Source organism: Micromys minutus, assembly GCF_963924665.1.
Source record: "Micromys minutus genome assembly, chromosome: 8".
In the NCBI taxonomy this organism is placed as follows: Eukaryota; Metazoa; Chordata; class Mammalia; order Rodentia; family Muridae; genus Micromys; species Micromys minutus.
Genome location: NC_137977.1, coordinates 12,622,264 through 12,648,088, shown reverse-complemented (window position 1 = coordinate 12,648,088; position 25,825 = coordinate 12,622,264). Strand labels below are relative to the sequence as shown.

The window sequence follows — 25,825 nt, the reverse complement described above, 5'->3', positions numbered from 1 at the left end:
CTGCTTCTAGACAAGAACCTCAAACCTACATCTCCAAGTTCATTTCAGTCATCGTCCCATACGACATCACAGGACATACTTATCCACTCAGGAAGTTTACATTTTGTGCCTTCATCCATTCATCCCTGTGTGACATCTCAGGTTATGCAGCATATTAAACCATATTGATTATTATTAAGTAGAAGACAGTCAAGGAACCCACAGGGACAGGAGAGCAGAGGCGCTAAAGACATCCATTTCAGCACACACCCATCACCTGCACAAGTTGCCCAAAAAGGCCCCGGACCAGCATTCCTATCACAATCTCTCTATCACACAGCTAGGGAGAACTGGGAAATCCACAGACCAGCCTTAAGGGAGCATTGCCCTGCCTCTTTATTTATAAACACAAGTGATAATTTCTTTATAGGCCTTTCTTCAATTATGATAACAGGACAATTGATAAACCCTTCCCAACTTCCTCCTCTGACCTCCCGTCTCTGTTACTCTGCAACTTGAACTTGAAGTGATGAACAACAAATGTTCCAATGCTGGTTTTTTCACCTTTAAATTAAATCCTGAATCAATTCCCTGATATACCTAGTTTTATCTGGTTTGGGCTTAGGAAGTGTAAATACTTCCCACTGGGTATTTCCAATACAATAAGAATGGGAAAATGCTCCCATGATCTTCCAAGAGCAACTCCTTTTCCCAAGTCTGTCACCATGACATGAATAACACAGGAAGGTACACCTAATCCTAAGAAGGCCATCTTTGAAAAGCAAGGCATGAAGGAACATCCACCCTTTCTGAACTCCTGAGTCCTCTGGGTATCAAAATACCTAGGCAAGAGACAAAGCACACCAACTCTGACTGTCCTGTGAGAGAAATGAATCCATCCCCTCATGGAAACAGCCATGGGGACAGAGAGCAGCCACCAGAGCTTGTCGTGCACTGCATGGCAACCAGACACGTGATGAGAAGAAATGTAACAGAAATCATCTCAAAGCACAGAGATCATCTGGCCAGGGTTTTCTTTCTGGACCTTACTGAAGGTTTTTGCTGGCTGTTGGCATTGTGCGGTCTAACTGCCTGTCTGTGGTGCACACTACCAGCAGGCCCCTTGTAATCCTAGCCACAGGTATCCCTACCAAATTACTCAAATCTGTGTTCCTTTTTAAGTGGCCAGGTGAAACATAGTCTCTGAGCCAGTACAGAGTGAGCGAGCCAGTAATAGTTCTGAGGCGAAGCTCAAATTCTAATATCCAAAATCTTAATATCTTTACTGATATAAGAAAGAAACTAAGTCCTAGAGGTGTAGTGGGGATGTTAAGAAAAATCGTAGAGGAGAGTTGAACACAACTTGAAACAAAGCTTCCCAAGAGTTCTCCAGTCATGCGTCCTCACATCTGTTTCCCTCCCCAGGGCTCTAAGTCTCACGGCTGACCCAGCTAGACTAGAAGGCTCTCAGGCTCCAGCTCTCACGGTACCTCCTGTTCTTACTCCGCCCCGTATTCTGCAGAGATGAAGCAGAGCTCCAGGTAGATTCCTGAGCTGTTCTTTTTATTCTTGCTTCGAACTCACGATTGAGCCATTGCAAGATCTCCTCATCTGTAGAAAGATGGGCAACATCTTTCATGGTTCTCAAGATCAGAAGCTCAGGCAGGATCTGAGCCTAATGGCCGGTGTGTGTTACAGTCTGTCTGGGCCTTTTCATGCTTCTGTTCAGTAGAAGATGGACTTATGGGTAATGGGGCACATGTAGCAATCCATCCTGACAGTAAGGCACCTAAGAGAGGTGCCTTACTTAGCAATGCCACAGAGTGGGAGAGTGTCTCATCTACGAATCTCCTCCCCCATTCCAGGAGCCACTAGACACATGGACGTTTTGTGGGGTCTGCCACCTAGGACCTGTGACAGATTGATGAAAAACAGATAGTGTGAGGTACTTATCTGATTAACCCACAGAGCTTGTTTTTAATATAAAAAACAGAACTGCAGGCAAAACTGGGTCACAGGCTTGATGGGGTATAAAAGGAGGTTTAAAATAAAAGTCACAGAGTCCCAGAAGTCTCTCTCTGCAGTGGCGACTCTGGATTCGAAACTCAGCCCCACACTATGCTGAAGCTGTGCGTAGCAGGACAGTAAACACCTATTAGGAAATCTAAGACTGAAGGATCTAACTTTCTCTTGAGAGCCTGGCAACCAGACAGAAGCAGAAGTGCAGCCCTTTGTTCCTTACCCTGTGGCTGCTCATAGTGGAGTCCAGGAATGGAGCATAGAGATACCCAAGAAGTACCTCTGTGGTGAGTTAGCATGTGGTCAGCAGAGCTAAGGCCTGGAGACAGAGGAAGCAGTGGTGGTCAGAGATGAACAAATGGCTCAGGGCATGGGGGTCTTACTGACCTAGGGACTGCCAGCTTGACTTGGTTTCTCCATCACATGGTGTTCATGTGATGGACCAGCAATGCTTGCGGGGTTCTGCTAGCACCCAAGGGGCCAGAAGGCCAAGCTAGGTCTAATATCTTAGCACTCACAGAATTACCTCATCCTCTTTAACTAACACAGAAATATCACCAAGGACTGTAAGACCCAAGAGTGACTTTTTGTTTTATTTGTTTGATTGATTACTGTTTCCTGAAGAAAACTCCTAATTCGAAGGGAAATTTCAAACCACACCTAGCCAAGAAATACAGGTCATTTGTTTCAACTAACGTTCCAAAGTCTAGTGCCCAGCCCACCCCTGCCTCCCACCAAAGGCAATGCTGGGAAAGGAAGCTGGAAAGGAAGCTTTCCCAAAAGGGCAAGTTGAAAACTCAGTGAGGACTGCAGAGGGAATGATGGGAAATTATGCCACCTAGTTACAAGCACAGGGTAGACAAAGCTTAAAGAAGACAAACAGGATTCTGAACTAAGACTGAGGGAGAGAGGAGCCGAATTGACAGCCATGTATTAACAGCCCTGCCCCATCCTTTCAATCCAGAAACTTTGAATCCCCTGGAACTAGAGTTACAGATGTTTGTTAACTGACATGTGAATACTGGGAATCAAACCCCGGTAGTCTGTAAGAGCAAGTGCTCTTAGCCACTAGGTTATCTTCTCAACTCCCAGAACTCACCTTTCAAAAGTGTTAGGCCTGGTCACACAAGCACACACACACACACACACACACACACACACACACACACAAACTGTGACAGGCATGCTCCTGGGGCTCTGCCAATCAGCCTGGTCTAGTTGGTGAGTTCCAGGCCAGTGAGATAGTGAGAACACATCCTTTTCAAAACAAAACAAAATATGGTAAGTGACACCTATGGAACAAATAAGGTTGTTCTCTGGCCTACACACAGACAGACAAGCACACACATGCACACACACACACACACACACACACACACACACACACTAGCTCACTACTGTTACAGTTCTAACACATGATGCACATAGTTGCACAGGTTAGCCTAAAGAAGAAAATTCTTTGCACTCTGTACCTCATTATGCTGGTGCTTCCATGGCAGACAACCAACGACTCTCCCTCTGTGGAAGAAACACCCTGCTCTTGTGTTCTTCTCTTTAAAGGTTTTCTTTATGCCCTATGACTTGACGTTCTGAGCAGTGTGGCAGACCTCATACTGGTTCTTACAGCCAGTTTGCCGGCCTCTTCCCACATCCCCATCACCACACCCTAACTTCGCTGATACAGACTACAGGGAAATGGAACGGACAGCCTTGTGCCCGGCTGTTCCTTTGCAGCTACAAGCCTAGATGGCCTTTCTGTATCTGCAGCTAAACATTACCCTTTAAACTCAGGGCAGCACATTTGTAAACATAGGCCTTTTAGGCAAGGATTGACTTTTCTTAGGAAAAGATAAGGTCAACATCAGAAGAGTGAGAAAGTTTCAAAGCCAAACAAAAATGCTCAGCCAATAGAAAACCCACCTACCATTGTCAACTTAAGAATCTGAGGAAAGCAGGCAATCCTTTCACAGCTGTAGATGCACACGTGAGACCCTGTTTTCACTTACACTCTGGAGCCTGGGTACCATTTCTTACCTGTGTAGCGACACAGACATCTGAGAGATGGTTCACAACTAGAATTTCCCATGGGTCTCCTGGCATGAAATACTCTGACAGCACGGTCTTACAGTTCCCCCAATTTAATGCCCTGGAAGTCAAGCAAGAGCTGAGGCCTCTGTGAGCACTGGAATCTGAGTTTCCAACACCCTTCACCTTTTGTAGCTGTCAGAGAACACTTGACTTAAATGTTTTTGTAATGACTAATTTTGATTCTTTTCCAAAACAGTTAATTTTCAAAACCATGGCTTTTTATATCCACAAACAGTTGATCAAATACTTAGGCATTATTTAATCAAATTACATGCTTCCAAGTAACCAGGGAAAACTGGCATAAGAAAGGTTAAACACACACACACACACACACACACACACACACACACACTTGTTTCTCTCATGCTGACCTTAAACTTTGTAAGTATCCAAAAATGACAATGAATTTCGGATCCCTTGCCACCACCTCTCAAGTGTTCTACAGCTCTACTCAGCCTTGTGACGGTGGACATCTATTCCAGGGTCTTTGGGGGCAGACAGGCACATTTCCAATTCATCTGTATCCTTGCCAACACATTTTCTAAAAAGGACTTGGTACTTTCAGATTTGGAGCCAGATCACTGTAATAAAAGTCTTTCCATTGCCTTCCTGTCCCTAGGAAAAGTTAGTTCACACTTATGTGGGGGTCAGCTATATTCTAATGCTGGACAGCAGTGGAGTTTAGCACCTGCTGTGTGCTTGAGCTTGTTCTTGGTATTGGATGAGAGCTAAGAAACATTACACAAAGTGATTTTGTCACAGGATTTCTCTTTAGGTCAACACACTTCATATATGTGGAACAATGTTCATACATATGTAACATAATATCCATGCGTCTGACTACAGCTGTAGATTAGACAATCAATGTCACTACAGGTCCCAAAGACTTTTGCAGGTTTCCAAAGATATTACAGCACATCCTGCATCCTTTAAGTCCATGAGGGTTTTAAGTCGTCTACACAATCATTTATGCTTTAGAACAATAAAAGTGTTGAAGCTTCCGAGCATTTCACACCAAATGTAAAATGACATGGATTCCCCTCAGTAACCAGCAACCAGCTCCCCGCCCTCAGCTATCAGGGCCCCCGAAAGGACCAGAAAGCTTCCCTTTCATTCAACCCATGAATCCTTTGATCCTGTAACAGACCAGCATGACTGACATTCCCCTGATCAGAGGGAGGCCTGAAGACCACAGCAAGCAAGAAATTAAAACAAAATTAAGTACGTATTCATGCATAGAGTGAATGTTGGGTTCTTTCTTTTTTGTGATTTTTAAATTCTTACTTCCCCTTGGCTCAGTACTAGAAAAAAAAAAAAAAAAAAGTCTACCCCTCGCATGAGGCTGTCCACTTGGCATATATAAAACCCATCCATGTAGGATGGCCCCGTGACCCATCCCCATGACCAAAGAAAAGCCATTCGAAACCACAAGTACCTTCGCTTACTTAGCCCGACAGTCAGTCTTCACTCTTATTGACTTGCCCTGGAATCTGTGTAAATCTGGGTATATATGTTTATGAAGCTGTTTCTAGAGAGATGTAACCAAGAGGGAAGACCTGACCTGACTGTGGGTGACGTAATCCCACAGCCTGGGGTCTAGGGCTCGATAAAAAGAAGAAAGCCAGCTGAGCACCATCACATTGCCCTCCGCTCCCTGGCTACAGATACAGTGCGACAGCTGCCTCACACTCATGCTGGTATGTCTTCCTTTCCAATAAGACCTGTATTCCCTCACACCGTAAGCCAAAACAACCTTTGCACCCCAAAATTGCTTGTCAGGTATTTCCTTATGGAAGCACAAGAGGTATTGATATGCCATATCAATCTGCATGAAGCATCTCCAATTCTCCGCTGACCCATGATTCCCTTCCAATCACATGACCACACCTGGGGTCTTGGGCTCCACTTCCCCAAAAGCAAGCTTCAAAGAACCATACAAAGAATTGCTTCTGCTGAGTAGAGCCCCTCCCTGGTGACAATCCAGGAAGAACCTCATGACCAGAAAGATCTCCATCAGTGACCTCGGGCTGTCTTAGCTCAAGTTAAAAGAGCAAAGAAAGCCAGAGAGAAACAATGCTTCAAAACTGATTGTTAGAAGTGGCTCCCCAACAAATTCCAGAAAGCCCTGAGGGCTAGCCCAAGGACATAGCTTGTGAAGACAACTTCGGTTTCTAACACACATGCTCACGGAGGGCAGACAGCAAGCATGCCTGCTTCAGACTCACTCACCAATGCAGGCATGGACCCTCACGGACAGCTGTGTCCTCAGAATAATGCTGTTCTTCTTGCCCCGCCTGAGAGAAACAAAACAGAGGTGTTAGCAGGACCCCCAACAGCCTGCCTGTCTACACACCCACCTAAAAAGATGCCCAGAAAACAGGGACCTAATCTTAACAAAAATATATCCTGAAATGCCACATCATAAGGCTTCAAGGGAACACAAATGGAGACCTTTGCCTTCTCTGGAGTAGCCTGTGTGTTTATCACCAAGCCGATCCCACAATCTACGTATCTTGCTTGACCATTCGAGAAGATTTTAAAATCTGAGCCTGTGAGGTGAATCCGCTTGCTCGTTCCGTGGCTATTTTAAATTGGTTTTTGTGTGTATAAGAAAGGGGAAGGCATGCCACCATCTGGAAGAACTGCTCTGTTCGTATCAACTCAAGCTCTCATGACTTCTCCCTGGAATCTTACAGAAAGATGAAGTCTGCCAAAGATACTTGGGGGCTATTTATCAGTAACCCTGTTAGCACACACACTCCCCACCTCACCTCAAATGTCCCTTGCCTCAGTTTCCAGGAGGAAGGACCTGGGCATCTCCAGCTCTCCTCTAACTGGGCCTGTCCTAGGTAGGACCTAGGATGCAAAGATTGACTTGGCAGACAGTGTGCAATGGCAGATCTCATGGATCCTGGATCAATGTGTGTAGCAATGGCCTTGAGACTAGGGGATGCCAGGGAGCCTGCAGTGGGAGGCAAAGAGAGCAAACAACCCAGCAACAAGGAACAAGTCAGGTCTTTCTGCTCAATCCCGTTCCCATCACCATCATTTCTGCCAGAGCCTCACTTGCAGCAGAAGCTAGCAGTATCTTCCAGCATCCCAGTCCTCAGGTTGCATGGGAAGGAGACACAGAGCCCAAGCAGTAACTATATCAATTACAGTTTTAAATGTTGACACCAGATAAGAAGGGTCTGCATGACTTTAAATTTATTAGTATTAGAAGGAAAAAGAGAAAACCAATTGCATAGTCCTAGGAAATTATGTGGTGGCCTCCAGCCTGTAGTTGCCTGTGGATGTTGTTATATGATTTTCCTTCACAACAGAATAGAATTTCTTTATCTAGTTATCTGTTTATGGATACCTAGGCTGGCTCCATCCCTTACACAGCATGAATTGCAGCAATAAACAGAAATGAACAAGTGTCTCCACCACATACTCGAAACTCTTGTTTTTGCTATCCTGCCTGGTTCTTTACCTGTCCAAGTACAGGTAAATGGGGGTAGAATTCGATCTCTGAGTTCTAGGCTATTCCAGGGTTACACCAAACAAAAACCAAAAAAGAAAAAAAAAACTTTCTCAGATTTTCAATAAATATTGTCTTTTAATATTTTTAATTTCCATGTATAAACATCTACATGAGTTTGAGTATAGTACATAAGTTTAAAACTCTCCCAAGGCCAGAAGAGGACATCAGATCCTCTGGAAGTGCGGTTACAGGTGGCTGCAAGCTGCCACGTGAGCGCTAAGAACCAAACCCTGGTCCTCTACAAGAGCAGTAAGTTCTTTTGACTGATGATCTGTTTGTCCAGACAGTCTTTTCTTTAATGCTATGACTGCAGCTCTCAGAAGAAACTGAGTCACTGGTATCGTTTCCCAAGAAATGGGATGGTGTGTCAGCTTAGGTTAAGAAGTCAACAGTTACAGGCTGCCCAGATGGCACAGCACGTAAAGGTACAAGATGCCAATTCTGAAGGCCTGAGTCTGATACCCAGGTCACCCCACATGGTAGGAGGAGGGAACCAACTCTTACAATCTGTTCTTGACTTCCACATGCATGCTGTGGCATGTGCATACATGTGCATGCATACACACACACACACACACACACACACACACACAATAAATGTAATTTTTTAAATTTTTTTAAAAGTCCCATTAGTTCTTAATGTGCGGAGGACACAGAGACATAGAATATTCCAGATGATGCTCTGAGCTCTTTATACAAGTTTTGTCTTCACAAAATTCCCAAGATTGATAGCACTTAGCTCTGTGCAAGATAAGAGAGGCTGGGAAAGGTTAAAATACATCACTCAAGTCTCACGGGGAAGAAGTCACGAAGCTTATGCTCAGCCTAACCAATGGACTCCCCCTGCACGCTGCTCCCCCCCTCTGGCTGGCTACAAGCAGGCATTCTGTCTTTTATTCCCTATTGCACATAATTTCTAGTATTGAACAAGGTGTGAGCTCTGGGGTATGGACCACTGCCTGCTGCATTAAGAGAGCCACATGGAATTCCCATAGGCAGCCACAAGCAGCTGGCCTGGCCTGCAGCCTTTACCCTCAAGTCTCCAACATCCATCCATACCTAAATGGCCAGCCCACTAGCCACTACCGATCTGAGACTCGCCACTCCTCACGACTACACAAGCCAATGTAGTACAATAACCCTCTCTTCCAGTGAGAATGCAAGTAAGGAAAGCCTCACTGGGTACTGGTGGAAATGTGAGCAGAGCCAGTGTGAAAGCTCAGAAAGCCACAAATAGAATGTCCATATATCCAGCAGTAGCACTCAGAGGAATGTACCCTGAAGAATCCAAGTCAGTGTGTCTCAGAGACACCTGCACACTCATGCTCGTAGCTATACCGTTCAAGACACCAAAGTAGTCTAGCTGTGGGGGAAAGAACTGAAGGAATTCAGGATGGGAATGAAGGAGGGATACAGGACAGTAACAGAAGGGGTGGCTATGTCAAAGTGCAGTGACTGAGTGTGTAATCGTCATAAGGAAGTCCCTTACTCTATACAACCAGTGCAGCTAATAACGCTAGCGTACAGCGGCAGATGGCTGATAGATGAGAAATAGACTGAATCGAGATGAGACCCAGTAGTTGCGCATCTCTCAAGCAACCTGGCACAGACTTCAGCATGTAACTTCCCAGGGCTTCCATATTTCAAGACTGAAATTGTTGCAGGGTTGTCACAGACCCCCAGGAGCCTGTGAGGGGTCCATGCTCTCTACCCTCTGCATATTGAAAGACTTCCCAGATGCTGAGTCAGATGGGAACACACAGCCTTAGAGTCTAGGTCCCGGGGCAAAGGTAGTGTATGGGGCCTGAGGCTCCAGGGACAATGGACTTCCTTTCTCATCAGTGCAGCCAATGCCAGGGAGCCATCACCAGCTTCTGAATCCCACAGCATTTTCATCCTAATGACACACCCAAAGGCCATCCTTCCTCTAGTGACAACAGGGAACCATCCAGAAACAGACACAGGAATCAAAAAGAAATATCCAATTAATGCCCAAGCACCAGGGATGTGATGGATAGAGCCCTGAGCATCCAGCAAGTCTCTGGCCTCTCAGAAAGCACAAGTTCCCCTTGTAATGCTTACAGCCTTGGGGAAAGAACACTCATCTTGGTTATTGAGGCTTTCAAAACCCATGTTTACATTCCAGGCTCTCAAGAGAACATCTTCACAAGAACAACACAGGGAAGCCTTGTCATGGTGAGAGCAGGGACTTTCGAACTGTGAGTGGCACAGACTCAGAGGCTTTGTCACATTTTTGTGGCCAACAGTGGAAATGCTCCTCATACTGTCCTCCAGACACAAAAGTAAATTTAAAGATCTATTTCAGTCAAGGGTAGGAGGAGGTGTTTAAACATTTCTGTAGAAGCAGGAACAGAGGGAATAGTCCAGTTCTGGGAGACTCACTGGGCACCCTGAGTCTGGCAGAAGAAGGGAGATTGGAATGCGTTGTCCGATGGTCAAAGGATATACAGATGGCTAAGTCTGAGTTGTTCATAAGCTCAAAGTACAAGCTAGAGATCCAGCCACCACTGCATCTCCGGGCACCAGGAGGTTCCACTAAGAGTGTGCAAAGCTAAAAGCAGATGCTAAAATCTGCTGGGTGATCCCCACAAACTCCCTAACCTCCCAAGCCCAGTTCCCTCCGATGTAAAGTAGGATACTAACAATGTCGACCTTGCGGTGAGGGTGTGAAGACAGGTAATTCAAGCTGTGTGCAGAGGTCACTCCTGGCACCCATCAGCACTTGGCCAAGGCTTGCTGGTGTGAGGTGGCATGCTTGCCATCCCTGGTCGGTCTTTCCTCCTCTTTCCACTTCTGCGTTAATGCCTGCCTGCACTCCGGCCCCACTCTCTTCTGCCTTTTCTCCTTCTTCCCAGGTCATGTCCTTCCTCTTCCTCTTTTCTGTCTCCCACGATACAGACCCCTCAAGAATATACCGTGATAGTGTGTCACTGCTCTTCTCTCTGGTTCAATTAAAGCTCAGAGGATTTAACATGGGCACTGATGTATATCCCTCCTGCAAGTGCCCTGTGTATCCTGGGCTCTGAGGATGGACCCTGCAGCCCAGATACACAGACTTGTTTGTGGGGTGCTTCATGATACTTGCCCTGTGGCCAAAGCACCAGGCCTATGTGCCTGAGCAGAAGAGACCCACCACCTTTACAACCCTGGACCCCGATAAGGAAGCCATGGCAGGCCCTGCCTCCCTCCTCACTGTTCGCTCACTGAAAAAGCTGCTTCTTCTCCGTGAACCCAGTGGCCAGTGCCAATGGCTCTTCTATGGTCATGCACTAGCATACTTATCTTTAGCTTTAATGAAGGATACCTGTTGTATATAATTCAATAATTTGGGGGTCTGATTATAGAAAGGATAACTAATCTCCACTGTCTAACTTTTTAATTTTGTCACTGCCCCCAAAACACTCCAAAAGAAACCCCACGTCAATCTTTGGCCATTCCTCATTCTCACATTCAATTCCAGGACTGCAAATGTACCCTCTCTGTACTGGATATCATCATGTTAACTTGGCACAAGTTATTTATCTGAAAGAAGAGAATCTCAATTAAGAAAATGCCTCCATAAGATCCAGCTGAAGGGCATTTTCTTTTTTTTTTTTTTTTAACAACTTTATTTTACAAAACAAAGATAAATGTACAGATTTTAAGCATTGTTTGCATAAAATTATACATTTTTGTCAGTACTTTTTTTTCAGATTTTAAAATAATTTTTACATAAAACTGTATGAATATATTTTTTAGTCAGTCAGTACTTGATATTTTTAAAGGTTTGATAGTATGCATTGAAAACTTAATAGTTACAATGAGCATAAAGTACATGTAAAACAAAATGTAACATGGAAATAGTCAAAGTTTTCTTGTTGTATAGAGATTTTTTTGTTTTGTTTTGTTTTGTTTTCTTTATTTCTTGGACTTCATACAGTCTGTGAGTTGTTTCTGGGGTAGTGCGAGCCTCTGGGGTTAGCATCCCACTATCAGTGACTGCATATTATGTCTGTTCTTTTGTGACTGGGTTATCTCACTCAGAATGATATTCTCTAGATGCAGCCATTTTCTTAAGAATTTGGTCAAGTCATTGTTTCTGGTGGCTGAGTAGTATTCCATTGTGTAAATGTACCACAATTTTTGTATCCATTCATCTTCTGAAGGACATCTGGGTTCTTTCCAGCTTCTGGCTATTATAAATAGAGCCGCTATGAACATTGTGGTGCATATATCTTTGTTGTGTACTAAGGTGTCTCTGGGGTATATGCCCAGAAGTGGAATAGCTGGGTCTTCAGATAGTATTATGTCCAATTTTCTGAGGTATCGCCAGACTGATTTCCAGAGTGGTTGTATTAGTTTGCAACCCCACCAACAGTGGAGAAGTGTTCCTCTTTCTCCGCAACCTCGCCAGCATCTGTTGTCGTCTGAGTTTTGGATCTTGGCCAATCTGACTGGTGTGAGGTGGAATCTCAGGGTTGTTTTGATTTGCATTTCTGAAGGGCATTTTCTTAATTTAGTGATTGATAGATCAGCCCTGCCCATTGTGCCATCCCTGGACTAGTGGGCCTGGCTTCTTAAAGCAAGCAGGTTGGGCAAGCCACAGGGAGCAAGCCAGTAAGCAGCACTCTTCCATGGCCTCTGCATCACAGTGTTTCGTCACAGCAATAAAAGCCCTAACACCCTCTCTGTATAGATTTGCATTTAGGACACTTCCTGTAGATGGAACTGTGTATTGTCACCTGTGTGTCTGATTTTTTTTTTTTAATTTAGTCACGTTCTTGAGGCTCATCTAGAATGGGATGTGTATCCATATGTGTTCCATTACCCAATACCTAGCAAGACTTAGAACAAGGTCCATCCCTGGCAGTTTACAGTAGGAACATTTTATCAGACAAGACGTAGGCAAGAAGTGGTGGGAGAAGCTGAGGCTGCCTGCTCACAGTTTTACAGACCAGGAAACAAAGATCCGGCTAGAGGTTAAGACTGGGGTATAAGAGCCCATCCTACAGTAGCCCAGTTCCCCAGCTAGCTGCCCGCACTTCCCACTTCCCAAAGGTTCCATGGCTGCCAAAACCAGAGCCACCAACTGGGGACCAAGTGTTCATACAGAAGAGCCTATGGCTGACATTGCACACCCACACTATGACATCACACTTCTTATGCTGGTGCTGTCCCCCGTGCGTGCACACGCACACGCGCGCACACACACACACACACACACACACACACCACTTGCTTTGAGAATTCCTCAGTTAATGGGCATTTGGGATTCTTCTGCTTTGGGGCTATTATAAATAATAGCTTGGGAAGCATCTGTGTACAGATTTTAACACAGACAAATGCTTCCTCTCCAGTGGATATATCTAGAAGTAGAATTGCTGGGCTGTGTGGTAATTTAATGGTTAACATTTTAAGAAACCAGAGGCTGCTTCTCAAAGAGGCTGGACCACTTTATAGCCCCACCAGCAGTGCATCCAGTGTCCAATTTCATGACTTCCCCTTCAACACATACCATCATCTGTCACTGTGACTCTAGCCTCCCCAGTAGGTGTACAGTAGTACCTCATTGTGGTTTTGACTTAAATTTCCCCAGAGACTTACAATGTTGAGCAGATTTTCACGTTTCTTGGTCATGTATCTATTTATTATTTATGCATCTTGTTGGGATACATACCTATTCAAACCTTTCCCCTTTTGAAATTATTTGTTATTGAGTTGCAAGAGCTCTTTACATATTCTGGATACATTCTGGAGAACTGTTATCAAGTATATGGTTTACAAATGTTCCCATTTCACAATGCCTGTCAAGTATATTTTTAAGGGAGAAACATTTTGTTTTATCACTGTATTCTCAGTATTTCTACAGACTGTAACCTCACAGGATAACAGACACTTGATCCTGTTTCCTCTTTCATAGTTTGAACTGTCCTATTTCAGACCATGATCCATTTCAGCTGGGCTTCTATGTGTGGGCAAAAGGCCCCTCGCATTTTCCCACACCTGCCATCTACACTCAGTTCTCCTCAAGGGATAGAAGTCTGTTTGACCCGTCTCTCGGGAAACTCCACTGCCCTCCTGATCAGCCACTCCTCCCTTCTGCTTACTCTGTACCCAATACCCCGATCCCCCTCTTCCCAGCCCTCCCCCCTATCGTCATGACTAGTGTCTTTACCTTCCTTATTCTTTAGAGTCTTGTCCCACTTCCTAAGACAGACACTGCTGTCTACAGACCTGATGCCCACTCTTCCTTCCTGCCTTACACAAACATCCTGATCTAAGGTGAAGGTGGGCAGCCTCCAAGCACAGCCTCATTACCAAGCAAGAAGTGCAAGTTGCTCGGGGAGTTTCTGGAAAGATCTTTAAATGGAAAAAAAAATTATCCAGCACCAAGATTTCTCTTGACCTAACTCATCTGAAAGGGAAGCCATGGGTTATCATTAGTATTCACAGAGATAAAGGGAGGTCAGGTGAGCAAGCCCATGATGTGTGGTGTAACCTGAACCTGAGTCCTAGTTACTATAAGCCCTGGTCCACAGAAGCTTGCACAGCCCCTGTCCCTCCTGCTCTCTCTGGTGTCTCGGATGCTAATGAGATAATGAACTAGAACAGCCACTCCAGACCCATCTGAAGGATGCTTTCTCGGTTTTACCACTCACTCCAAGGGCATTGAACTCTTTTTTTTAAAGAATTATTTATTTTATGTATATGAGTACACTGTAGCTGTCCTCAGACACACCAGAAGAGGCATCAGATCCCATTACAGATGGTTGTGAGCCACCATGTGGTTGCTGGGAATTGAACTCAGGACCCCTGGAAGAGCAGTCAGTGCTCTTAACCGCTGAGCCATCTCTCCAGATTCTTATACAAAAAGAGTAAGAATAGTGTCATTTCCAACTGATAGAGTTGGAGACATCCTAGCTTGCAAACAAGGAAACTGTCCTCCAACCAGCACATGCCCAGTGTGCTGATGTGGTCCTAGGCTGAGCAGGCAGACTGTCAGCTTTGAAGCATGAAGGATGGAAGCCAGACCCTAAGGATGGCAGAGCAGAAAGAGCCTTTGATCCTAGGGACATGGTAGACTCACTCTATGACCCTGTCTTCTGGCCAGTTTCCCTTAGAGTTCTTGGAGGTTTACCAAGAAATCTTTGAAAGTTCTAGAAGTACAGTGAGGATATTTGGCCATCATTGGCTTAGGAACAAACAGTTCTCCGTTGGTGATGTCATTGTCTTCAACTGAAGTATAGCTTTGGGGGAGCACACGTGGGAGAGTTGAGGAAGAAGGGGGCATTCACCCAGCCAAATCTGCCTGGCCATTGAGGGGTGCCATGAGATAGAGGATTGCCTCATTAAGAAATGGAATGCACTGAGTGTAGAGCCAGTTTCTTGTTCCCCCTCACTACATAGAGAGCTCCATCACAAATACCTTACAGAGGTGTGGTCACATTTGTTACAGCAGCTGAGCCAATCATGGAGTTCGTTTGTCTTCTGCTGTTATGTGTCATCCAAGCTTCCCACAACAGAGCAGCTCACCCTAAAACACCCAACCATGTTTAACCCTTCATCTCTCCCTATCCACCTTCCCCCCAAACCCAGCCATTCACTAATTTTTTTTAAATTTTTGAGACAGGGTCTCATTATATAGTCCAGGCTAGTCTCAAACTCACAGTGATCCTCCTGCCTCAACCTCCAAAGAGCTGGGCTTGCCCCAGCCACCTCCAGACTCCATTGATCTTTCTCCTTAGCCTTCTCAGTTTGCATCACACAATTCGTGGCCTTTTCATACTTTACAAGATGGATTTGTCCTGCTGTCTTTTCTATCTTACAACTTATCTCTAAATATTCATCATATGGTCCCCATATATTCTACCCACCTGTAAAGACATCCTGGCTGCTACCGAGTACTGAAGAGCTTTAGAAAAGCTCCTAGGAACATCCTCACACAGAGTGTGTGTGGATGTGAGCCCTGGACCTCTCTTGAGCATCTAGGAGTCCATTGCTAAACAGAGAACATATGTAACTTGCCAGGAGCCCTGAGACTGTCTCCCCCTCGTAACACACAAATGTCATGAACCTCTGTATCCTCACCTGCACTGGGCTTGGCCAGCGCATGTGGATGTTCTAATAGTTGTTCATGGTATCCCGTGGCAACAAGCGCTTCCCTGACAGTGCCTTCCCTATCTGCATACTCCTTCCCTTTGCCCGCTGTGTACCTGGGTTGTTTTCTTACTACTGAGTTTGAAAGTTCTTCCCATATTTTTTTTTTATTTTTTTAACAACTTTATTTTACAAAACAAAGATAAATGTACAGATTTTAAGCATTTTTGCATAAAATTATACAATACATTTTTGTCAGTACTTTTTTTCAGATTTTAAAATAATTTTTACATAAAACTGTATGAATATATTTTTTAGTCAGTCAGTACTTGATATTTTTAAAGGTTTGATAGTATGCATTGAAAACTTAATAGTTACAATGAGCATAAAGTACATGTAAAACAAAATGTAACATGGAAATAGTCAAAGTTTTCTGGTTGTATAAAGATTTTTTTGTTTTGTTTTATTTTGTTTTCTTTATTTCTTGGACTTCATACAAGCTGTGAGTTGTTTCTGGGGCAGTGCGAGCCTCTGGGGTTAGCATCCCACTATCAGTGACTGCATATTATGTCTGTTCTTTTGTGACTGGGTTATCTCACTCAGAATGATATTCTCTAGATGCAGCCATTTTCTTAAGAATTTGGTCAAGTCATTGTTTCTGGTGGCTGAGTAGTATTCCATTGTGTAAATGTACCACAATTTTTGTATCCATTCATCTTCTGAAGGACATCTGGGTTCTTTCCAGCTTCTGGCTATTATAAATAGAGCCGCTATGAACATTGTGGTGCATATATCTTTGTTGTGTACTAAGGTGTCTCTGGGGTATATGCCCAGAAGTGGAATAGCTGGGTCTTCAGATAGTATTATGTCCAATTTTCTGAGGTATCGCCAGACTGATTTCCAGAGTGGTTGTATTAGCTTGCAACCCCACCAACAGTGGAGAAGTGTTCCTCTTTCTCCGCAACCTCACCAGCATCTGTTGTCGTCTGAGTTTTGGATCTTGGCCAATCTGACTGGTGTGAGGTGGAATCTCAGGGTTGTTTTGATTTGCATTTCCCTGATGGCTAGAAAGTTCTTCCCATATTTTAAACCCCCAGCCTTTATCTAATTTGCGTTTTAAAATATTTTCCTCCCAATCTAAGGCTTTGCTTTCCAGTCTCTTTAATACGCTCTTTCGTATGATAAATAGAAAATGTTCAAGTCGGTGTTACCTGGGATGCCACGTGCTACAGTGCTTATTCAGTTCTTGGCTAAGGTCTTAAGGGGCCCAGATGCTGCCACCTGAGTAACAGCCATGGCCAGAACCTGCGCCCTTCCCCACGCTGTGCCGCCTTCAGGTGACAGAGCGCCAGGCCAACCATCTCCCAGCCCTTCTGTGGCTTAATGCTTCTCATCTGGCTTCAGTCCCATCTCTCTTAGCTTTGCCTCCTTTTGCCACACCTCAGACTAACATGGGGAAGTACCTCTCCTTATTCCACAAGTTCCCTCCTTCTCAGCATGGTCCCCTCCCTGTGCACTGCTCCCCTGCTGTCACAGGCCAATTGCATGATTCTATTCATCCCTATGTGCCCCTGCACCATGCAGAGTCACAGCGCCCAAGTTTGGGTCACTCCTTTCTCATATCTCCACAGTGAGCCACTTGGGACTGACAGCTACTCCTTGCTCCTCCCACTGCCTGTCTCGTCTCAGGTCTGCCCCTAACCCCCTGCACCCATAAGCTTCTGAGCATGCTCCTCCCACACAGCTCAACGGTTACAATAGCTCAACCAATCGCAGTCATAAGCTACACCAGCAGTTCTCAACCTGTGGGTCATGAGCCCTTTCACAGGGATCACCGAAGAACATCTGAAAACAGATATTTATATTACAATCCATAACAGTAGCAAAATTACAGTTAGGAAGTAACAATAGTTTTACAGTTGGGGGGTCACTAAACAAGAGGACCTGTATTAAAGGGTCACAGCATTAGGAAGATTGAGAACCCCTGGTCTACACTATAGTTTGCTCAACCAGGGCAGCACACGAAACTCAGATAAAGATACTTGTAAAAAGTCACTTTACCTGGGACCACCCCCAGACTCTGATTTTGTGGGCTGAGGTGGGGTGTATGAAGCATTCTGGAGGGTGACATTTGTCTCTGAAACCTCGAGCCTACGCCAGAGGTTCCCTAGACAAGCATTTAAACACTGGGACAGCTCGTTTGAAAAACAGAATTCCAGACCTGACTGTAAACCTCTGAAGCCGGGATGTAGAGACCAACGTGCGTGAGACGCTTTCATCCAGTACATTCTGAGACATGACGCCTAGAATAGCCCAGAGTTGGTGAGCAGGCACTCAGGGTCACCCCTCTTAGCCCTTACTGAAGTCACCCCAGCTGTCCTCTTGAAGGCCGCTTTCTTTGACACACAGCCATGCAGGTAAAGAAGCCTACACAATTCTGGTGTATTCATAGAACTCTACAGTTATGAACTGGGGCTGCAGTGAACTCACACAATGTGGCATAGGTGAGCACGGCCAGCAACAGCTTGCTCTGGTGACACACTTTGATTTTTAATTCTCATTACACTTAAAAACCTTTTACTGCCACTGCAATGCTCACGACCTCCACGTGCCATATATGGCCATATTGGGGGTGGGAGGGTCACAAGAAATTGCTATGAGCAGCTCTACATGGCCATAGCTTCTGAACTGCCCATTTCAGTGAACCATGACTCCAAATTCTGGCTATAATTGCCAACGATTATGAGTTCAGTGCATGAGTATGGTGTGGGAACCAGTTCAAACCAAGGTCATTGATAGTACTACCAGTCTATGAGGAACTGGAGGTCCAGAGAAGTAAAGTTACACATCATGGTCACACAGTGATAACATTATCCATAAAGCCTATGTCTCTAACCATGATACACGCACAAACTCTGAGATGTCTCACTGCTCGACCCGGGTTCAATACCTGGGATCCACGTGGTGAAAGAAAAGAACCAACTTCCTAACCACTTGCCTTAGTGTGTTTCTCTGATGTAAAACACTAACTTAGAAAAGAAAGGGTTTATTTCAGCTTACACTTCCAGGTAACAGTCCATCTATCATCAGGGAAGTCAAGACAGGAACTGAAGCAGACTCTGTGGAAGAATGCTGGTTGCTGGCTTGCTTCTTCTGAGATGCTTAGCTACTTCTTTATATAGTCCAGGCTCACCTGCCTGGAGAATGGCACTGCCCATAATGGGCTGGGCCCTCCTATATCAATTAACAATTAAGAAAATACCCTCACAGACAAACCCACAGGCCAACCTGATGGAGCCAATTCCTCAGTGAGGTTCCCTCTTCCCAGATGACTGTAATTTGTGTCAAATTGACAAAAACCAAATAACACAACCACTATACTGCCTTCCTGGAGTTACAGAAAGCCCAACACTGTACCTGCTGCACAGGGAGGAAAGCAGTATAGGTAATAGCATCTTTAGACCATAAATGCATCTTATAAATATCTTCAGTTTGTAAACATCTATCAGAAGAATTCTATCCCAAGGTCACACAGTAGCAGTGTCAGGAACAATCTAGAGGCTCCGGGCCTGTTTCCAATGCACTGTGCCATGCTTGCTGATTTCCCCGGCCTTGGGAGGCAACAGACCCTGCTTGGTTTTGTTTGTATAATTGCTTTGTCCTTTCTCTGTTGAAGGTCTCTCTCCTATTCTCTGGTTAGCTAGGACCCAAGTGGTAATTCCAAACAAGTGAGTTAATTTTTAGTCTCGGGGTAAAGGAGCAAAGCAATGGACAGGAACAAAGAAACAATTCCTCCAGCAAAAGAGCCCCACACCAAAAGACAACACAGAAAAATGTCAGTTTCACAGCCTTAAGTTTTTGACCATCTTCCTATAGTTTTATGAAAAAATAATACTTCTTTAGCTATATTTATACCTAAAAAGGGCAGATCTTAACTAGGAAACATTATATTTTAGCCCTTCATCATGAGACATGAATTTCAGTCACATAAACTTTGTCCAATGCCACACACCTAAGAGAGAATGCAGAAGAGACTCTAAGTGCAACAGACATGACAGATGGACACAGATACCTGCCACATTTGTGGGGAACAGCCTCTGCCCCCCCACAGTAACTACTTGTTAGTCAGTAACTAGGGATCTGCATGCACCTGAGGACTCAGAGATAGCAATTCTCCTGTCAAGGGAATAATGTGACCCCACTGTTCCAGTCCACTATTCTGATGGGCCATCTGCCCCCAGACCCAGGACAGACAAGAAGTGGCTGTTTTTATACCCTATCTTAGGTCTGTTACAAAAGTCAAGGGGCAGTCACTATAAAGAAAGACCATTTCAAAGACATACAGCCCCTGAGGTCAATTTGGGACACATCTGTCAATGTGTTCCTACCCATCATGTGGGCTATGAGCTCTGGACTGGTTTCCATTCCTTGGTGTATTACCACTCATTCTCCCGCATCCCTTGCTGGGGGAGAGGGGAATGGGAACCCAGCTTATGTTGGTCAAACTTCATCACTATGACAAGTACCTGAGAAAACCTACTTAGGGAAGGAAAGATTTGTTCCAGCTCATGGTTTCAGGGGTTCCATCCCATCATGATCCAGAGAACATGGCTGAGCAAGGCAGCTCCTATCATGGAGGACAAGAAGCAGACAGACAGAATGCCTTGCTAGCACTATTTCTCTTCCTCCCCCTTCATTTCATTCAGATTCCCAGTCTACACTCATGCACTCACAGACACAGTGAGAGGTGTGCCTTAATAGTCTCTTAGGCAATCCTCAGTCCAAATAGTCTGATATTCAAGGTTAACTACCACAAGTCTCTGCCTATAGCATGGGCTCATGGGCAGGTGAATACTCAGATGGGAACAAAGGACCAGGACCTATCCTGGAGAGTATGACTTATACTCCCCAGCCTTGTAATATCATCTGTAGAGACACTTGTTGTGTCCAGATGCTGGTGCCACCCATGAGATGCTGCAATGTGATGGATAATGGCAGCAAAGGTATCTTCTCTTCTCTGGTCCCCAGATACAGTGTGGCTTGGATGTCCCCATGGAAGGGAATGGGACTGACCAAAACTAGTGTCATTACATGAACCAACCTTGTGTCACCATGTACAGATGGCATACTGTGTAGGACCTAAAGTGTCTTTGCCAGGAGCTCCTGGGATAGCAAAGAGGTGCCAAACTCTGGGATTGGTCCTACTGGGTATACACTTGGCTCATCATCTACTCCTGGCTCTATTACCTGGGTTGTGAAGTCTGACCTTCAGTTGTCCTCTATGAAAAGTGAAGCCAACAAAATCCAATTACTACTGAATCCTCCAACTAACTGTTCAAAACATCCTGTAGATGAGGAGCCTCGGTACGTTCTCTTCCTTCACATTGTTCTAGCATTGCAGACTTACATATGAGCACTTCTTTTTCTTGCACTTCCATCTCCAAATCATTCAAGTTTTTGGAAAAAAGAAAAAAAGATCAGGCAGGACTTGCTCTGTAAGTATTGCACCACTAGAGACATTTCTCAAGTTGACAATGATCTACTTATAACACTCATGGGGTCTGTTTGATCAGTGATCCTTGAAGGCATCAATGAGACTGTCATCCTAGCCAGTATTCTGAAATCTACAAAGGGATGCCATTGTCAGACATAGGCAAAAACTACTGCCATGGAATTTCCCCTAAATATACTGGTCCTGTAATCCTTTAATGTCCAGTTTTAAGACTCTGATGAGGGCTGGTGATGTCGTTCAGTGGGTAGAGTGCTTGTCTAACATGCACAAAGCCCTGGGTTCAGTCCCCAGTGCCTGGAAGGTAAAGGCAGAAGAGAAGATCAAGGTCATGCTACATCATATTGCAGGTTTGGGGCCTAGCCTGGACTCCATGAGAGCCTATCTGAAAGACAGGTGGCAATCATGCTGATAGGCTGTTATGTTGCTGAAGAGACCCTGATTGCATGTGTACTCTATGACACACCCAAAGGGTTTACCCTGACTCCACTGGATATGGTCTAAAAACATATGACCTTTTTGATAACCATGACCAGGGCACGCATTCTGAGGCTATAAAGTGCTAGGTGCCAGGCATTTACTCTGATTCGATGGAGTTTAAACAGAAGAGAAGAGGAACACTTAATGATCTTAGGAACAATGATCTTAAACTATGAAGGGTACTATAGTGGGGGACAAGAGACATACTGGAGCATCAGGACATCAAGACCTACCTAAAGATAGCCCAGGGAGATGCTGATGTATCCCCATTCTGGGTTCTGCATGAAAAATTAATACTCCCAGCTAGTATCTGCCTGGCTATATTTTTAGTTTGGCCAAGGGAGCATCAAATGACAGTGGAGGTCTCTGAACACTACATTACAACACCCGAGAATGACCTGGGAAGTGTCAGGGACACTGTGAAGGTCCAGGAGGAAGTAGCTGTGCCTGGTTCAAGGTAGATAAGAGACAGGAAGAGAGGGAGCCACATCAGATGGCTCTGTCAGCATCCCAGCTGACACAGGAAGGCTGGTTATCTGTGCATATAGACCATCAGAAGTTTCGCTTTCTGTATACATCTCTGATTTATCATGAGTACTGCACTAACCCTCAGCATAACAATTCTAAATATCATGCAATCCAGATGTAGGCTAAGAAATAACACATTAATTGACATAATTAATAATTATTTTACCCACTATAATGAGTTAAACAGGTATATACTATAAAACTACCAGGATCTGCCAAGAAAATAAAAGTATCAACTAAATTATTAGACACAATAATTAAAATAGCTGTCGATCTACAAAAATCTAGAGAATGCTGATTTGTTTTGCTCAGGTTTTAAAAAATAATCTCTGAAAAGAGAATACTATGTGTTCAATTAACCCATCTCAGAAACTACCTCTTAATCCAGGCTATCCCCAAAAGAACAAAGTCTCTTGAAAGACAGAAAAAGATCTACAGTCACCAACAAGTCCTTGCATGGTTCTAAGTGAATGTCAAGGCCAAGGTGGTTTCTCCAAAGCTGCAGCACACTGGCACTGGAGGTAAGTCAGAGATGAGCAGGGACACTTACCCTGTGTCATCCTGGAAGCCTTCCAGCTCATCCCGCTGTTCCGCCAGTGTGGCCTCCAGATCCAGGTAGGCACCATTGTGGGACAGTTGCAGGGTACAGTCGTCGAGCTGGGAGAGAAAGAAGGAGTTAGTTCTATTCTTCTCTTCTGATGGAGTTGCCCTCAAGTTTTACTTTGAACTGTGGTGCCTAGATGGAGAAGGGGCTATGTTAGCATAAGCATCCTGGAACCAACTTGGTACAAATGGACAGGGGTGTCTGTCAGCAAGATGGCGTTGGCCCAAGTTGTAAAGATGCTCAAGTTGTAACCAGCATCATTTTGTTAGATTTAAAATGATTACTTACACTTAAAAACACAGGTAAATTATTTTGCCCAAGACTGTGACTAATATTATGAGAAAACCAAGTACATAGTGTCATGTTTGACTTCTCAAGTTGTCAGGATAACTGGTGAATCAAGACTCTAGTTCCAAAGTGCAGATGACTGTGGTAGCTGAAATCCCAGTACATTAGAGGCAGAGGAAAGATGGAAATGTCGTGGTGACCACTGCTGCAGTCCTGGCCTCACAGCAGTGGGCTCTGTTTTGAATTTCCAGCTTATTTCTCAGCAGCCTCAACTGAACACTGACTCTTCCTTCATGGTCCCCAAAGCCTGCCAGGGATCTGCCTCAACATGTTCTGTGAAAAGCCCCAAATAACAACAGAAACCCCACAATCTTCCTGGCCTATGACAAGATCCTCAAGCCTCAGACTAACTGTCTGATTCACCCCCAATCCTCCCCCACCTCCCACTCCCATCCCCACCCCTACCCCACATTCCAGGCATCACTAACTACCACCATTTCCCAATCACCATCTTAACAAAATTATATATTTGACCCAGGCAGGGCACCAAAGAACACAGAAGGGCTTCCTTCCCTCAGAGATACGGTTTCACTGAATGAGCAGGAGAGACAAATAGAATGTAGATTAGAGTAAGACACAAGTAAGAAGAGCAACTGTCAGTCAGTGGATGTTCTTCCTCCATTTATGCTTCAGTGACTGTCTTCAGAAGAGATTCTAAAACCCTCCATAATATTGCCCAAGTCCCCACCCAGAAGAAGGGTATCATTGCTGCCTAGCCAAATGTCACCACCTTGATCCCCTAATTAAAGGGTGAGAAAGCCCCTGTTCAATGGTGCTAGTAAGTCTCTCAACTGGAAAAAAAAAAAAAAAAAAAAAAAAAGGTGGACATGGGCCTCTTAGTCCCTTAAGAGGAATATGTGGGGTATGCTCAGAACAACCAGGGGATGAGGACCAAATTGGGATATTGACTGCCCTGGGACAGACTGCCTTGGGGGATGGTACATAAATACATAAAGGCTAAGATCCTAACAGAATCAACACACTGCCAGAACCTTGCCATGATGCATTCTCAACCTCACCATTACACCTGAAACTCAAGATTAATATATTTAAATTACCATCATGTGAGCCAGAGCAAGCGATAAAATGTGTAGGACTGCAATGATAGTAACATTGTAGTAACTCACCTAGACAGGTCAGAGTTTGAGGGTCAGCTTTTGGTCTCACTTTTACAAACTGGTAGAGGCCCGAATTGTTACTTTGTTCATTAATGTTACAAAAACGCATAACCTGAGGAAGAAAGGGTTTGTTTTGTCTTGTGGTTTAAGAGGGGATACAGTCCATTATGCCTAGGAAGATGCTGAATTAGGAGCAAGAAACAGCCAGTCCCTATGTTCACAGTCAACAAGCAGAGAGGTTTGAAGGCTGGAGCTCAGCTCACTGCCTTCTTTTTATTTGGTTCAAATCCTAAGCCTAGGGGATGGTACCACCCACATTCAAGATGGCTCTCCCTTCACAGTTAAACCTTCCTAGAAACATCCTTGTAAACAAACTCAGAACTATGTCTCCATGGTGATTGTAAATCATCAAGTGGACAACAAAGATTAACCATTTCAATCTCAGCAATAATCACTAAGTAACTTCCAAAACAAATGTCCAAAGCCAAGGTGTTGAGGCAATGGGGAAAGGCTAATTTCAAACTGGTTGTTATAACAATTCAGGCAGAAATATCCAAGCTTTCCCTACTAAAGGACCCAGATACCTCCCCACCACACTGAGTCCCTGGCCTCCATTTCTGCTTAGGGGGAGGCAACCCGATCCCCTGCCTTGGCCTCTCATGTCAAATGTCCTCCCAGATGACTTAAGGGTCCTGGAATTTCCTGACTCGGACAATTTTCATGTCAACCCTGATCCCCCTGGCAGCATGTCCCCTGCACTCCTTTCTTGGCTGAAAGTTTGGTGGCCAGGACACTGTCGGGCACTTCGGGACATAAGACAAAGCAAAGAGCCATGTGGGAAGATAGCATTACAGGGCTATTATAGGAGGGTGGCGATTAGGAAATTTAGGGGCAGTGACAGTGGCATGGCTGAGAGACTTCAGATCAGGTTGCAGCCTGTCAACCTGTGGCCAGAGTTCTGGCAGGGATCAAGCTGCTCCAGAGGGAGTCAATCCCATACCCACAATAAAGGTCCTTCTACATCTCCTGACTGCGCCACTCCCTGCTCCGGCCCCAGTCAAAACATGCCATTTAAACAAGCAGCCCGAAGACAGAGAAAACTCCTCTGCTCCTTATACAGACGCCAAACAAAGTGATTCTGGGGTTCTTTTGACTGCTCCTACAAAGAGAGTGCACTCAAAAAAGGGCAGGCTCACCATTCCGGAAAAACCTCAAACATCTGAAGTAAGGCTGAGGTCACGTCTCGATTTATATATTCTTTCCTTTCCCTAAGCCAGTGAAGTGGTGTGTTGCTGGGGTGGTTTAATGATTATCTGGGTTCTGGCAGCAAGTCTAGAGAAAGCCTAGTCTAGGCAGTAAAGTTTCTGTGCAACCCTGAAATAGATTTGAACAGAACCCTTTTATAAATACACACGAGGCTACCCTTCAAGCTAATTCTGGTAGCTGTGTAGAAGTGAGAAAATACAAGATTTAACAGTAGACTTCAAAGTTTAAAGAAAATCTCAACTGAGCATCACTCACTCGTGTCA

The 25,825-nt window shown here is 44.7% G+C and overlaps 1 protein-coding gene across 4 annotated transcripts in view; it reads right to left on the bottom strand.

Annotated features, from left to right (window-relative positions):
* Nucleotides 1-25,825, bottom strand: part of FHOD3 (formin homology 2 domain containing 3) — a 394,692-nt gene that overhangs the window by 332,638 nt on the left and 36,229 nt on the right. For all 4 annotated transcript variants that reach the window (XM_080920362.1, XM_080920363.1, XM_080920364.1 and 1 more), the window contains exons 2-3: nt 22,777-22,883; nt 6,316-6,380 (exon numbers count right to left, since the gene is read on the bottom strand). In XM_080920362.1, coding sequence (XP_080776488.1) covers nt 6,316-6,380; nt 22,777-22,883 — 172 coding nt within the window. The remainder of the gene's footprint in view (nt 1-6,315; nt 6,381-22,776; nt 22,884-25,825) is intronic.